Source organism: Cavia porcellus, unplaced genomic scaffold (assembly GCF_034190915.1).
Source record: "Cavia porcellus strain 051 isolate PalLab524CR breed Dunkin Hartley unplaced genomic scaffold, mCavPor4.1 scaffold_5, whole genome shotgun sequence".
NCBI classification, from domain to species: domain Eukaryota; kingdom Metazoa; phylum Chordata; class Mammalia; order Rodentia; family Caviidae; genus Cavia; species Cavia porcellus.
The window spans coordinates 54,659,784-54,676,254 of NW_026947488.1; the positions used below are offsets into that span (position 1 = coordinate 54,659,784).

The following is a 16,471-nucleotide window of genomic DNA, read 5'->3' on the forward strand; positions in this document are numbered from 1 at the left end:
TTTCTATATAAAATGTCATGTCTTCTCCAAATAAGGATAGTTTGACTTCTTCATTCTTATACTTACCCTTTTTATTTCTTTATCTTAACTGATTGCTCTGGCTGTTTTGAGTATTATATTGAGCTGGAGGGGGAGATAGCATCCTTGTCTTGCTCCTGAGTTTAGAGGAAGAGCTTTCAGATTTTCCACTTTTAACATGATGTTTGTCATTGATTTGTCACAAGTGGCTTTTATCACATTGAGAGAAAGTCCTTTTATACCTATCATCCTCAGGTATAAAAGGTTCTTTAAAATTTTATTTATTTATTTATTTTTGGTTTTTTTGAGACAAGGTTTCACTGTGTAGTCCAGGCTAGCCTGGAACTCATGTAGTACAGGCTGGCCTGGTGGATATCCTGCTTCAGCCTCTTCAGTGCTGGGGTTACAGGCATGCACTACCACACCTGGCTGGGTATTAGATTTTGCCACAGGCTTTTTCTGCATCTATTGAGGTGATTTTTGTCCTTTCTTCCATTTGTATGATGTATTACATTTATTGTTTTTTATATGTTGACCCATCCTTGCATCCCTGAGATGAGTCTTACTTTGTTATGATCTAATAATTCTTTCTTTCTTTTTTTTTAGTATGGGGAATCAGACTTAGGGCATTGCATTTGCCAGGCAGGCACCATACCAACTGAGCTATATCCGTGGCCCTACTTTCTCATGAAGTATGATCTTTTAATGATTCACTGCGTTTTGTTTGCCCATGACTTGTCATGGATTTTTGCATCTATTTTCGTTAAAGAGATTCATCTGTAGGTTTTTTTTTAAAGCTAAATCCTCAACTGTTTTTGAAATCAAGTTATTGCTAGTGTTACTGGGTAGCTCCTTCCAAAAGTGGCTTGCCAAATAAATGTTATTGGATTTTGTGGTGTGTGCATTTCCTTCTGGAGTTGGGTTGCAGGTTCTTTTTATCTCAAAGAATTGAATGAAATGAGCAAAAAGTGGTGACACACTTCACTTGAAAAAGTAAAAATGAAGAGTGAAAGAGAAACTAGCTCTGCAGAATGAGCTTGTGCTGAATAAAGGAAGACAAAAAAAGATAAAGTACACCTTGAAGGACACAGGACAGGCTATTGTGAGGAAAGCTACAATAATGAGTTCTTCATGAGATCTGTGTCCTTTTACACAGTCCAATCTTAAGAAGAATCAAGAGAACTCTACTTACAGGTACTGAGAGGTGGTGCAATAATCCTGTGGCTCAGGCTGATTCAGGTCTGGGCCATCCTATTGAAAACTTCTTTGAGTTCTTAAAAAAAGTTCGTGTGCAGAGCTTGAGGAACTGTCCTGAACATGTGTTCTGGGGTCTTGTAATTAATGGCTCATGCCCATTTACTCAGCCAGTTTTGTCATACCCTAATTTCCTATCTCATTAGCTTTAAGAAAGGAGTTTAGAAGTACAGTGATACCTTGGTTCATGAACTTAATTTGTTCTATGATTTTGGCAAAGATGGCCATGTTTGTGCTTAAGTAGGAAAGATGATGATGTTCATGTTTGTCACCTGATACAGAGTTTACAAACAAGCACAAAGTTTTGCCAAACATTTCTGTTTGTGAACCAAATTGCAAAATGAAAACATTTAAGAACTGAGTATCATTCTATTCCTTCAATTAATTTCATTAATTGAAGAATTTTTATAACTTCTTGGTTCAGTTTTGGTAATTCCTATGCATATAGGAATCTAAACATTTTTTCTGAACTCTCCAGTTTATTGGAGTATAGGTTTTCAGAGTGATACCAGTTATCTTCTAAATTTTAGCATTGTCTTGTGATTTCCCTATTCTCATTTCAGATTGCACTGGCTAAGGTTGTGTCCATTTTGTTTATTCTTTCAACGATTCAGCTATTCATTGTTTCATTGTATTGTTGTTTTGTATTGCTGGGTCCCGGGCTGGCCTTGAACTCACACCACTTTTCTTGCTTTGCTTTGCCCTTGTATTGTTTTTTTTTTTTTTAGTTTCAATTTCATTAATTTCTGCTCTGAATTTTATGATTTTCTTCCTTGTACTAGCTTTGGATTTGAACTGTTCTTATCTTTTCAGTACTTTGAGGTGCATCATTATGTTACTGATTTGGGATCTCTGTTTTTCTGATATGGGCATTCACAGCTATAAATTTTTCTCTTAGGATTGCTTTCATTGTATTCCATAGGTTCTAGTACTAGCATTATCATTTGGTTATAGGAACTAATGTCTTCCTTGATTTAGTCTGTGACTTACTGATTATTTAACAGTGTATTTTAAAATCTCTGTGTAGGGGCCCGGGATTATAATTTAGTGGCATAGTGCCTGCCTGGCAAATGGGAGGTCCTGAGTTTAATTCCTGGTACTAAATCAATCAATCAATCAATCAAATCAAATCAAATCTCTATAAGTTTGCATAATTTCTGTGGTTTTCTTTGCCATTGCTTTCTAGTTTTAGTGCATTATAATATACAAGGAATAATTTTGATTCTTTTGTTTTTATTTAAGCATCCTATATGGGCTAGTATGTGGTCTGTTTTCAAGAAAATGCAACTGGGAAGAATGTATATTCTGGGCTTTTTGGGTGGTACACTTTGTACATTTCTATTAAGTTCGTTTGTTCAAAGTTGTGGTTCAAGTCTGATATTTCTGTGTTAATTTTTTTAATCTAGTTGATCTGTTTGTGATAATAGGATGTCGAGACCCCCCCCCCCTTATAACTGTGTTAATGTTATCTGGTCTTCTAAGTTCAATAGTGTTTTTTAATGAAATTAGGTACACAAGTATTTGGTGCATATTCAGTGGACCCTTGACTTACGAGCTCAATTCATACATGAAGGCTGGTTGTGACTCAAGTTGGTTGTAAGTCAAGACTATTTTACCTATAAGAAATAATAGAAATACCCATAATGCATTCTGAACCACCCAACACACCCCCAAACTAACATTTTCCTAATAAAGAGTTGTATAATGTGCATAATTTATCAGAAACACCAATAATTTTCCTAATATGTTCACCAAAAAGTTATAAAACGTGTATGGTTTACCAGAAACAACAGTTTCATACTGTACTCACCATTCGAGTTGACATCTTTGGCTTGCAGGAAGGGAGGATGAAATGGAGGTGGTTACTGTTTGGAAGCAGAGTCCCCTTTCAGAAGAACATTAGAGATTTGGCTCTGTGGTGTCTTTTCTCTCCTTGGGAAAGTCTGTAGCCTCCTAAGACCTGCTTCTGGCTCACGAGGTGTCAGAATTAAAAACTGGTCTAGGCCAGGCATGATGGCGCACACCTATAATTCCAGCACTCAGGAGGTTGAGGCAGGAGGATTGCCACACGTTTGAGGCCAGCCCGGACTACACAATGAGTTCAAGGCTAGCCTTATCTACACAGTGAGATTCTATTTCAAATAAATACATACATAGATACATATATACATGCATATGTATGTATGTACATCCATACATACAAACAAACAAACAGATCTAAGGTTGTCTGTTTCTGTCTTTAACACTGTTCTTTTTGATTGTGATTGCTTTCTTTATCTTACCTTTCTTTCTTAGCTTCCTTTCTAGCTTTTTGGGGGTCATTTTAATACAGTAATTGTAGTGATTACGTAAAGCAGTGACTGAAATCACGTCCACAAACACTGTATTCTGGGTTCAGTCTGACACTTATGTATACTTTTCTGGCATTGTGAGTCTTTTTTTTTATTTTATTTTGTTATCTTTATAATAGTCCTTTCAATCACGTATATCAGATTGAGATGAAATATAGAACATTATAGAACTTACCAAACAGAATATTGAATAGAGCAGTACCATTAATCAGAAAAGAGCAAAACAGTAATAAAAATATTTGCCTTCAAAGAGATGGTAGAAGGAAGTCCCCCTTATTTGCTATGGTCAACCTCCCAGGAGACACTCAGATTTCTGGTTCCCATTTGCTAATAGGCGGTGGGGGGGCGGCGGCATGCAGGAGAAGCGGGGTAGGGAAAGTGGGATATTTGACTATAGGCCGTGCATCAGTAGGTTCACTATTGCTTAGCAGGGAGGCAGGCTGGTTGTTTGGTTTCACAGCATCCTAAATGCCAACATGGTGTGGATCTCAGGAGCTGCTGCTGGTTCTCCCCCTGGAGGGGTCGCAGTCTGCCAGACTACCACTGCTTATCAGGGAGGGGAGGGGAGGGGCTTGCTTTGCTTCCCAGGGTCCTACGTTCCAACACGACGTGGATCTCAGGAGCTGCTGCTGGTTCTCCCCCTGGAAGGGCTGCAGTCTGTCACACTGCCACCGATTACCAGGGAAGGGAGATGCTTGCTTGGCTTCCCAGCGTCCTAAGTTCCAACATGGTGCGGATCTCAGGAGCTGCTGCTGGTTCTCCCCCTGGAAGGGCTGCGGTCTGCCACACTGCCACCGATTACCAGGGAGGGGAGATGCTTGCTTGGCTTCCCAGCGTCCTAAGTTCCAACATGGAACGGCTCTCACGAGATGCTGCTGGTTCTCCCCCTGGAAGGGCCGCAGTCTGCCACACTGCCACCAATTACCAGGGAGGGGAGATGCTTGCTTGGCTTCCCAGCATCCTAAGTTCCAACATGGCGCAGATCTCAGGAGCTGCTGCTGGTTCTCCCTGGAAGTGCTGCAGTCTTGAGTCTTTTTTTTTTTTTTTTTTACAACTGCACAAGTGGCTAGTATTTGGGTCATCACTCAAGACTTTGGTCATAAGTTAAACCTAAAACTCCAGTCATAACCCAAATTGTTGTATGTGAGGCTGGTTGTAACTCAAGGGTCCACCGTATGTTTATAATTGTTATCTTTTCCTGTTTAATTGTTTAACCAATATGTAGTGACCTTTTTTTGCTTCGTTTTTTTTTTTTTTTTAATTGGTACCAGGGATCGAACTCACGACTGTCTGCTTGGAAGGCAGGTGCTTATGCTGCTGAGCTAAATCCCCAGCCCCTCTTTGCTTCTTTTGATCAGTTTTGATTTGAAGCCCACTCTGTCTGAGAGTAGGATAGCTATACCATCTTGTTTTGGGACTCCTGTTGCATGGAGTCATGTTTTCCATCCTTTGATTTTTAATCTGAATTTCCTTTTGGGTTAAATGTGTTTCTTGTATACAGTATGCCTGTATTTGATTCAATCTTCTGATCTGTGTTTTCATTGGATAGTTGAGAACATTCACATTAAGAGTTATTACTGAAAGTTACTGACTTATGCATATTATTACATTATTTTCCTGTTACTGATTTTTTTCTTTTTCTGCTTAGCTGTCACCCTACCTAGAATATTTTATTCTAGTAGACTTTTTTTTTTTTAAAGCAATGTTGGCTTCGTTGTGTATTTCTAGGATATCCTAGAAAACTTTTGGTTGCTGGGTTTGTAGTCATGAATTTCTTAAGGTGCTCTTGGTCTTAGAAAGACTTTGTTTCTCCATCAATTTTGAAAGATAGTTTTGGAGGCTATATCAGTTTGGGTTGGAAGTTGTTTTCTTCCAGGACTTGAAGAATTTCCCTCCTATTTTCTACCATTTGTACTTAGAAATTTACAGTAATTCTAATGGGCTTATCTTTGTAGATGATTTTTTTTTTTTGTACCGGGTGGACTTCTGGGTTTTTGACTTTGATGTGTCGTGAAGAAGTTCTTTTTAGGTTGTGGCTGCATATGCTTTGCTTACCTGTATGTTGAATTTTTCCCTATCCTTGCAGTTTTTTTTTTTTTTTTTTTTTTTTTTTTTTTTTTGTCTTTTTGAGACAGGATCTCATTATGCAGGTTAGGTTGACCTTGAGCTCACTTTGTAGTCCAGGCTGGTCTTGAACTCACAGTGATCCTCCTGCTTCAATCTTCCCAGTGCTGGGATTACATTTAATGAGCTACCCGCCCTAAGCAGATTTTTTTTTTTAGGTCATTCATATCATCTAGTTTTTTTCTTTTCTTTTCTTTTCTTTTCTTTTCTTTTTTTTTTTTTTTTTGTCTTTTTCCTTTTTATCAGTACCGGGGATCGAACTCACGACTGCCTGCTTGCAAGGCAGGCGCTTATGCTGCTGAGCTAAATCCCCAGCCCCCATCTAGTTTTTTTCTAATTCAGTTAATCTTAGACTTCTCTTTTGGATCCATTTTCCATGTTCTCTTGTTTTTAGGGTATCTCTGAATATTATATATGGTCAACTGCATCAAACTTTTGCTTTCTGAAACTGTCCTCACATTGGTTACTTCCACTGCCCATACTTTCAATAGAATTTTGGAGGAAAAAGAAAAAAATTGGAAAATAAAAGGAAGGAAGATGAGAAGAAGAGAAAAATGAAATAAAATATCCTATCTTAAGGAGTAAAAGAAAATTGATAGGCTTTAGATAAAAGTAACAGAAAAAAAGAGAAGAAAAGGAAAACCAGAGAGAAGAATGAAGAAGGAGGAGGAAGAAGAGGAGGGGGAAGCGGGAGGAGGAAAAGACATCAAAAGCCAATGGGGGTTAAAAAAGAAAAGAACGAAACAAATCAGTCAAAAAAAAAAAATATTCTCTGCTTTTCAATGAGTAGTTGCTTTCCAGGATCTGGAATATTGGAACCCACTACATAGGCACTCCTCAGTGGTGGTCAAGGCCCTTCCACTACTGAGTCACTACTAAAACCTAGTCAAACTCATGTGTTCATGTGCAAATGCTGAGTACTGCACCACCTTTCCTGCTTCACTTGGGTCCAGATTCAACTGCAGTGCCTTGGTCACACATATGTTGTAGTTAGCAGAGCACATATCTGAGCATATCATATCAGGGAAACCATGGAGGGATATTCTCCCTGTGGGCAGACACGAGGTGAGGAACTTGTTTAATGTCACACAGTGAGTGTGAGCTGCATTTGAAACACAGCTGCTCAGGCTTTGTGCCTTTCTTGTATCCTGAGACTGTGAAGCCTCTTCTCTCTGTAGTGCTAAGTGATTGTAAAAGCACAGGCTGTCATTTGTAGTGGGCCATGCTTGGTTCTAGGTGCACGCACACTATTTAATCCTCATGACCGCTCTAAAATGTATCACTGTCATCATTTTATAGCTATGTATCCGTCAATGTTAAAGGAAATATTACTTGCCTTAGTTTACCAGCTAATAAGTTGCTGAGTTGAAATTCAAACTCAGGTGTGTCTGGCATCACTCCTGCTCCCCCCAAAGTAAAGTCATGTCTTTCCCCTTGGTTTTTCAGACTTATCCCTGGAAAGCATGTGTGGTTCTGAGCATGCCCAGCTGGGGGAAGATGGACAGCGACCACCACGGTGCACTTCAACTACCTCATCTCAGTCTGAGCCTTCAGAGCAGCTTAGGCACCACCAAGGCAAGATCCTAGCCTCTGAGGACCCCAAAAAGAAGAGAGCCCAGAAGCCCTCTCACATGAGGAGAAACATAAGGTGAGCTGTTCTATGGTCAAAAGGAGAGGTGCATGGTAGAGGTATTAACTTTGTTGTAAGGCTGGCAGTAGCAGGACTGGTTTGGATAGAACAGTCCTCTCTCTGAAGGAAGAAGTGCCCAGTTATGTGCCCTTCCTAGAGAAGATGAGTTTAGGACCACGGAGAGGGACTGTTTAAGGATGCAATGAAGCTGTGGAAAGGCCTTGATCACCACTGAGGAGTCTTGAATGGTGGCCCAAGGATGATAGGGTGTTCTCACATAGACTTTCTGTTTCTTTTTCATTATGTCTCAAACAAGAAAACATTTAAAAATTGTTTTTAGAAAGCAACTTCAAATTGGTGGTAAGGAGTGGCTGTCTGGCTCAAAGCAGGTCTTCTGTCTTGAGCAAATGTGAACTTAATTATCCAAATCCCCAACAATCCTTTCCTCTACCAATAATAGTGAGTGCCACTGAAAGGAAATAAGTGGTCATTTTCTCCTGCTCCTTTTTTCTTTTTTAAAACATATATGCAGCTTGAAAGTATTACTCTAAGCTTGAGAGTAAAGATGTAGAATCCCTATATTTTTACTTTTCTATGTAACAGTTTTGTTTTTAATACTTTCACTTTTATGAATGATACTGTGTTTTACTTTATCTGTTATGTGCAGAGACAAGATGACAGGGATGGCTATCAAGAAGTTAAATAATATGGAAAATATGTTAGCCTAGAACCACCAGAAGTCAACCCCCACCCCTATCCTGCCCATTTTGTACGTTTGGTGGGCTGAAGTGGGCTCTCCTTCTGTTTGGTTCTTTGAGCTTGGCAATGGCGATTTCCCTCTCTAGCTCGCCATTACACTGCTGACACCATTTTTTCCCCCTTAACCATGGCTGAAATCTTAAGTAAACTCAAGTGGTCTCTCTCTTTTAGAAAGCTACTCCGGGAGGATCAGTTGGAGCCTGTTACCAAAGCAGCACAGCAGGAAGAGTTGGAAAGGAGGAAGCGCCTGGAACAGCAGAGGAAAGATTATGCAGCTCCCATTCCTACTGTTCCCCTGGAGTTCCTCCCTGGTGAGCAGAAGAGGTGGCAGAAAAGGCCCTGGGCTCCTACAGTGGTCAAACACAGATATGGAATAAAATTGTGGCTTCTCAGGAGTCCATTAAGTCATTCAGCTTGTTAGCTCCAGACTAGCCTGAGTATGTAGCAAGCTTGAGGCTAACCTGAACTATATAGGGACACCCAGTCTCAAAAAAATGGCAGAGAAAGGAGGGTGCAATTATGGATAAACAGATTGATTTTATTGAGATTTTTGCATGTAGCTTTGAATCTTAATGTTTCGAGGGATTAGTACGTTTTCCAATGATCAGGTAGATAGGAAGAAAACATTAGTAGAGAAAAGGAATGTGGAAAGAGGCCTGATGTTTTGAGATGCCATCTGAGTTTCTTCCCAGTGGAAATTTCCTATGACAGTAGCAAAGGCAGGGTGATGAATCATTTTGGGAAAAATGTTTGAGCTAAATGTGGTTTGACATTCCTTTCCTTCTTTCTTTTCCTAGAGGAAATTGTCTTAAGAGCAAGTGATGGTCCTCAATTGCCTCCTCGGGTCTTGTCCCAGGAAGTCATTTGCTTGGACAGTAGCAGTGGCAGTGAGGATGAAAAAAGCAGTCGAGATGGTAAGATCAAGCCAGAGATGCCTCCCTTTCCTTCTGACTGGATGTTTATCTTGAGATTAGCTGCCCTTTGGGAAGAGTTCAGTCCTTTCTCTGGCTTGGGGATTAGGTTTGATAGATTTCTCTGAGTTACCTTAGTAATTTTAGCTTTTTCCTTATCTTGAAAGGAAGGTGGAAAAGAGAAATTTTTTTTAAAAACTCAGTTTTTATAAGTGATGGCAAATTCTGAGTTTCTATACTTTAACAACCAGCAATAAATAATCTGTGCTCCTTGGTTTTTTTTTTTTTTTCACTGCCTCAGAGGTGATTGAACTGAGCTCTGGAGAGGAGGATACTCTGCACATTGTAGACAGCAGTGAGTCTGTTAGCGAGGAGGACGAGGAAGAGGAGAAGGGTGGCACTCATGTGAATGATGCCTTAAACCAGCATGATGCTCTTGGGCGAGTCCTCGTCAACCTCAACCACCCTCCAGAGGAGGAGAATGTCTTCCTGGCCCCACAGTTGGCAAGAGCTGTGAAACCTCATCAGGTACAACAGATCTTGTCTCTCCTCCCCTTTTTTATCTCTTTCCTTGTGGAAACATTGTCTGCTGGTGATTTTAGCATCAAAGTCTATGAAGTACTTATTTAACCTTATGAGTAGCTATTAAAAATGTTTGACACTTCCTCCTGGAAGTTGATTCTTCAAGATCCCATGAATACAAGGGCAGGTAAAGAGAAGAGACAAGCCCTGGGTTTCCCTTGTCATGTAGAAGTCAGTGGGAGGTTTTGGCCTAACAGTCTTGTGCCTTCTCCTGTGGGATCAGCAAGGAGGAGCTTGAGAGGCTTTCTGGAAAGTAGTGCATTAATTAGGATTGCATGGATTCAGAAGAGATGTTAGAGTCAGATGTTAGAGGGCCCCTATGCTGGTTGGGAACAGAATAATTTGCATTGGTCCAGTTCCTAGAACTGAGGACCAGTGAGTCAAAGTTCCATGAAGACACAAATTGGCTCAAGTTAGAACTTCACATCAAGAACTCTTTGTAATAGGCTTCCCAGAGGTATTTCCATCCCCAAGGCTGAGGGCAGCCAGGCTGAATGAAAGACCGTTAGAAGTTTGGTACTGCAAAGTCTGGCATCAGATGGGACATTATACCAGTTGAATGCTTCTCTGTGTTTTCTCTAGTATCACAGCACCAGCCAATAGACTAGACAGGTACAGGGAAACTTCTTCATCCATACCAGCTATCTGACAGCTGGGGATATAGCTTAGTGGCATAAGTGCCTGCCTGACAAGCACAAGATCCTGAGTTCAATACCTGGTACTAAAAAAAAGTCTATTGCATACCAGCTATCTATTATCATACTTGCACACTGACTTAATTCTACCAATTGCTAAGTGAATAACACCAGAGTGCTGGTCTTTGCCAGCTTTTCTCACACTTTTCTGTTTGTCCCTGGTCAGATTGGTGGGATCCGGTTCCTGTATGATAACTTGGTGGAGTCCCTGGAGAGGTTTAAGACCAGTAGTGGCTTTGGCTGTATCCTAGCCCACAGCATGGGTCTGGGGAAAACTTTGCAAGTGATCTCCTTCATTGATGTTCTTTTTCGCCACACGCCAGCCAAAACCGTCCTTGCCATTGTGCCGGTAAGAGTTTTGGGGAAGACTCTGCTTAGTTATCCCTCTAAAAAACTCTGCATTAATGTTTTTGTTCAGCACTAAAAATCTTGATGAGCTCAGCTTTGAGCTTGTTCCTTAAAATGCTTTTTTGAACTTGGCTTTCTGACAGGTTAATACCCTCCAGAATTGGCTGGCAGAGTTCAACATGTGGCTCCCAGCTCCTGAAGCCCTTCCAGCTGACAACAAGCCCGAAGAAGTCCAGCCTCGGTTTTTTAAAGTTCACATTCTGAACGATGAGCACAAGTAGGTGGCCTGCCTTCTCCTCTCTCTGCCCCTTCTTTCGAGGTTTCTCTCAGGGACCCAGCTGTCGGGCAGTCTATTTGAATGTGTACATCATCCTCACAGATTCCTTTGGTTTCTTGATGTATCCCTCTTTCTGTTCTTGCTACTCATTTTATTTTTTTTCTCCTTTACCTAAAACTGTTCAGTGAAGCCAGAGTTATGCAGCCTGGGAGGTTTTCTTATTGGTGTTCTGCTTTAGGGTTCTTTTATGGCATGAAAAATGAAGCCATGGTACATTTTCCAATGTGCATCGTAATAAAATTCAGCATGATAGAATAGAACTTTCAGTCTTTTAACTTTTTGCATTTATCTTTTTTAGAAATCTGTTAATATCATTTTATAGCCATTCATGTATAGTTGACTTTTGACTTTTTTTTTTTTTTTTTGTCTTTTTCCTTTTTACCGGTACCAGGGATCGAACTCATGACTACCTGCTTGCAAGGCAGGTGCTTGTGCCGCTGAGCTAAATCCCCAGTCCCGGTTGACTTTTAATAATACAACTTGCAGACCTTTGAAAGGTGTAAACTTAGTATTAGGCTTAAATAAAATTATTTATATTTCCATAAATAAAATTATTTATATTTCCATTCTGTACTGTCAACCTGATTTCCAAAAATCTAAAGCTGCTTCTTGACATAGATAACCTAGAAGGTAGATGTTGTTTTCTGGAGACTCCGAATGACCCAGCAAGTGGTTGATCACCTACACTGCTTTCTTAGGTTTCAGGACTTATAGTCTACATGTGATTAATGAAACAAAAGGAGGGCTCAGGTGGTTAGGGGTGGTGTGATACTGCTTTAGGTCATCTGATTTCTGCTGCTCTTGCCCTTTTACTGTTTTTCATTGTCCTCTATGTACTACAGCCTGGAAAGGGTAGGTATACTGCCTTTCTTTCAGTTACTTTGTGTTTATCAAGGGAATAACTTGAAGAACTCTCTCAAATGTTGGATTGTAGTCATGAGTGTATATTCAAGGGAGATAACATTTTTTTGTCTTGCCTTCTCTCATTGAATTACTGTTTCTTGCTGTTTAACCATGGATAGTAATCAAGTGAACATGTGAAAATGTCACATTGTTTTTCTGATATGAGAAACCAGAAGTGTAAATAAGAACCAAAATGTATAATAGGTATTGTGAAATAGGAAGAAAATAGTTCAGATGAGGAGGGGAACAAGGAAAGGTGTGGGAAGGATAGAAAGAAAAAGTAAAGAAAAAGAAAAATGGAAACAAAGTTTTATAAATGGGGAAGGGAAAAGGAGTTGAAGGGAGGGTAGGGGGATGAGATGGAAAAAAACAAGTTATATTATGTACAGATACAAATTCTCTATGATGAATGTGATCATTGTATAATCTAAAGTGTACTAATAAAATCTGATTGGAAAAGAAAAACATAATCAAATGCATCCTCAGTACAATTAGTATTTCTAGGATGCTTGGAAAGTCATTGGACAGCTGGCCAGTCAGTCCTTGCTGCCACAAGGAGTTCTGAAATTCTTTCTGAGGAGCAGCAGAAGCAGTAATGCGTGTTCTCTTCTTTCTTTCTTTCTTTTTTTCTTTTTCTTTCTTTCTTTCTTTCTTTCTTTCTTTCTTTCTTTCTTTCTTTCTTTCTTTCTTCCTTCCTTCCTTCCTTCCTTCCTTCCTTCCTTCCTTCCTTCCTTCCTTCCTTCTCTTCCTCCTTCTTTTTTTGTTATTGATACTGAGGATTGAACCCTAGTCTGTGTACATGCTAGGAAATCAAGAACCTTTCCACTGACCTGTATCCTCAGCCCATACCTTTAAGAAAGCAAGAAAAACTTTATTGATACATAATTCACATCTAATATAATTTTCTCTGTTTACTCTTGCAGGACAATGGCATCTCGTGCTAAAGTGATGGCTGATTGGGTCTCAGAGGGAGGGGTGCTGCTGATGGGGTACGAGATGTACAGACTTCTCACTTTGAAGAAATCCTTTGCTACAGGTAGACCTAAGAAAACCAAGAAACGCTCTCACCCTGTTATCATTGATCTGGATGAGGAAGATCGACAGCAGGAGTTTCGGAGAGGTGGGCCATCTATTCTGGAAATACTTTTGGGGCATTTCAGGAAATAAGAAATAGGGTCTGCTAATAGCACTTTATCAGATATGAAGTGCTTTATTGATGTGAATTGTTATGAACCAGAAATCCTGGTCTCTAATGTGGGTGAGATGAGTTCTAGTACCACCCTGAGGGGAAACTTCCGTCTGTTCCTGTTTCTGTCACAGAACAGGGGAGAGTAACTATTCCATTTATACTTTCTAGAGATGTTTTGAGAAGGCATTAAGAAAATATTTACAGAGTTTAAATCACTCATATGAGTACAGGAAAGTAGAAATGTTTGTAAATTTATGGAATTGCTTTTAGTGAAAACCATTCCACTCATAGTTCTGTTTTTATCACCACCTCCTAATCCATCCCCCACCCCACTCAAGGAATCTTTGCCCATTTGAGGAAGAAAGTTTTAAGGGTTTAGAGACCGTTTATTCTATAGGTCTCTTTGTCCATGAGATTGCTTGTTGTAGGTTTGCTTCTGTGGTAGATCTGGGGTGAACTTGCCATTTAACAGTGACTAATGAATAACAGCAGGAAGACCTTATCTTCTAGCTGGCTCCTACCAGGCAGCCCTCAGAAGGAGCCAGGACAAAGCAAAGGAAGGCTAGGGGACACTTACTGCAGAGGTCAGTGGCCAGGTTAGTGTCACATCAAGCATGTAGGAGCTTGGTTGGCTGGCTCCCTTTCACCAATGGGGGCTGACTCTTGCTTTCCTACTTCCTTCATTTCTTCTGTCTCCTCCAGGGTGCTCCCCTACTTCTCATATTATTGACTAAGAGCAGGCCCTCTTACCCTCTGACTCCGGATCCTCTTCCCTCCCTAGAGTTTGAGAAGGCCTTATGCCGCCCTGGTCCTGATGTGGTAATCTGTGACGAGGGACACCGCATCAAAAACTGCCAGGCCAGCACTTCCCAGGCTCTGAAGAACATACGCTCTCGCCGCCGGGTGGTGCTGACCGGGTACCCCCTGCAGAATAACCTCATCGAGTACTGGTGCATGGTGGACTTCGTGCGCCCAGACTTTCTGGGCACACGGCAAGAATTCAGCAACATGTTTGAGCGCCCAATCCTGAATGGTCAGTGTATTGACAGCACACCTCAGGATGTCCGCCTCATGCGGTATCGGAGTCATGTCCTGCACAGCCTCCTGGAGGGGTTTGTGCAGAGGTAAGTCAGGCTCAAGGCCCATTTTCCAAGTCCTCACAAGTGCTGTGGGCAAGTCAAGGCCATTATGAAGGGCAGATGTTAGAGTGACATGGCCCCTTCCTAGTGGGCAGTAGTAAAACTTTCCTTTGTGTAAATAACTAGCAGATGATGGATATCAAGTGTTTCAATCCTCTGAAAGTTTGGAGTAGAAGCACTTTATTCAGAATCTATCTTTAAGTTACTGAAGATACCTTGGTTTACTTGCTGAGCAAAGCAAGTGAGAGCTAACTTGGTTAAAGTAGAAGTGGTGGTTTGGGGGTTTGGCTTTACTAGTTTCAGCATCAGTACCTATAACTCACACTAGTCAAAAACAGGTTTTCATTTCATTTTCCCTGTTAAGTTGGCACATGTAGAAAAAGTTCAGAGAGGCAGCTCTGAATTGGGGTAGGCCCTGCAATTCCTTTGGTCCCTGCACCAAGTCAGTCGTGATTTGGGACAAGTCCATCTCTCTCCTTGCTTTAGTTTTCATCCTTAGATGAGTTTCTTCTCATAGTGCAGAACTCTGCATTTTGCCAGATTATTAAAACCTTTGAGAGAGAGGTGTGATAGGAGTGCAAGGCCCTGTTTTTATTTTGCATTGACTTGTAGTCACTGCTGATCCCCTTCCCTTTGCAGGAGAGGTCACACTGTGCTGAAGATTCATCTCCCTGCCAAGGAAGAGAATGTGATCCTGGTGCGACTCTCTAAGATCCAGAGAGATTTGTATACACAGTTCATGGACCGCTTCCGAGACTGTGGGAGCAGTGGCTGGCTGGGGCTGAACCCTCTCAAGGCTTTCTGTGTGTGTTGCAAGGTATGTAGGGGCCTCACGAAAAACTGGAATGGGAACCAGGGATGCACATGATCCCCAAGGATTTTTTCCTGCTGGGAGACCTGGATAAAATCAGAGGAGCTACTCAGTTTAAAACTGCATGGGAATCCTCTTTGGGGCTCCACAGAGAGATGTGCTGATTGTGTGCCATGTAATTTCCGGGGCTGCCATTCAGAAGTAGTGTGATGCCTCCTACTGCAGTGCAATTCAGCCACACGGTTTGTTATGCCAAACTTGAAAAATCACTTTCTTTCTCCCAAAAAAATTTTTTTAACTTGGAAAGGGGAGTTGTAGTGGAATATTATGGTGGTGGAATTTTTGATTGTTAGTATAATCAGTTTTCAATAAACATAACTTAAGTGGTTAGGAATATGGACCATTTGATATATTGGTGTGATCAGGCTGAAATCTCTCTCATCCTGTTGTTGAGGGACCTGTTTCTTTGACTTAGTATTTCTGATTACACTCAGCAGATTTGGTAGGTGCTATTCTTAATTGACCACTACTTCAATAAGTCATTGGAAAATAATGGACTTTCAAAGTATTTCTTTTGTAGCCATCATCTTAGTCTAGAGCTGGGAAACTAAAACACAAGTGGTTTCTGACAGTGCTTTAGGGCTAGTATATCCTTCCTTCCCTTCCCTAGGAACTCTTGCCAAAAATAGTCTCTGAAATGACATCTGTTCTGTCATCTATAAGTCAGATGATTTTGTTCATAGGGAGAAGTTAATGGCCATGAAGTGAAAACAGAATTTCATTTGAATAAGAATATTAAACTTACTTTAAAAAAGGAGGGCAAAGCTTGTGACACAGCTTTTTGATTATATACCGAACACATTGGTGTTGCCATGTGCTAAGAATTTTCCCTTTCTTGTGTCAGTCATTGGGGCTAATAGTGAGATTTAATATGCTGGCTCTTTTGGAATGATTAGGGGCACATTAATTTTTGGTATGATAGCGTGTTCTGTGGAAGGTGTGTGTTTAAGCAAGTGCGTGTTTCTAGACTCCCTGGGACAACCTTGGACTGTGTCCTGTCCTGTATCCTGTCTCCCTTTCCTTTAATCTCAGATCTGGAATCATCCTGATGTGTTGTATGAAGCCCTTCAGAAGGAGAGCCTGGCCAATGAGCAAGACCTAGATGTAGAAGAGCTCGGCTCAGCTGGGACCAGTGTCCGCTGCCCACCCCAGGGAACAAAAGTCAAAGGCGAGGATAGCACTTTGGTTTCCTCGGTGGGAGAGGCCACCAATAGCAAGTTCCTCCAAGGAGTTGGCTTCAACCCTTTCCAGGAGCGAGGCAACAATATTGTTACATATGAATGGGTGAGTCAAGCAGATCCATTAGTAGCCATAAACTACTGTTGAGAAGGGATGGTGCATGCTCACCTGGGGAGAGCTA

At 40.9% G+C, this 16,471-nt stretch overlaps 1 protein-coding gene across 5 annotated transcripts in view; it reads left to right on the forward strand.

The window, feature by feature from the left end:
- Rad54l2 (RAD54 like 2) overlaps positions 1-16,471 on the forward strand; it is an 83,696-nt gene that overhangs the window by 45,427 nt on the left and 21,798 nt on the right. For all 5 annotated transcript variants that reach the window (XM_013159943.3, XM_003476706.5, XM_013159944.3 and 2 more), the window contains 10 exons: positions 7,194-7,395; positions 8,308-8,447; positions 8,934-9,050; positions 9,349-9,575; positions 10,491-10,673; positions 10,816-10,949; positions 12,836-13,032; positions 13,883-14,225; positions 14,880-15,057; positions 16,144-16,395. In XM_013159943.3, the coding sequence (XP_013015397.1) occupies positions 7,194-7,395; positions 8,308-8,447; positions 8,934-9,050; positions 9,349-9,575; positions 10,491-10,673; positions 10,816-10,949; positions 12,836-13,032; positions 13,883-14,225; positions 14,880-15,057; positions 16,144-16,395 (1,973 nt within the window). The remainder of the gene's footprint in view (positions 1-7,193; positions 7,396-8,307; positions 8,448-8,933; positions 9,051-9,348; positions 9,576-10,490; positions 10,674-10,815; positions 10,950-12,835; positions 13,033-13,882; positions 14,226-14,879; positions 15,058-16,143; positions 16,396-16,471) is intronic.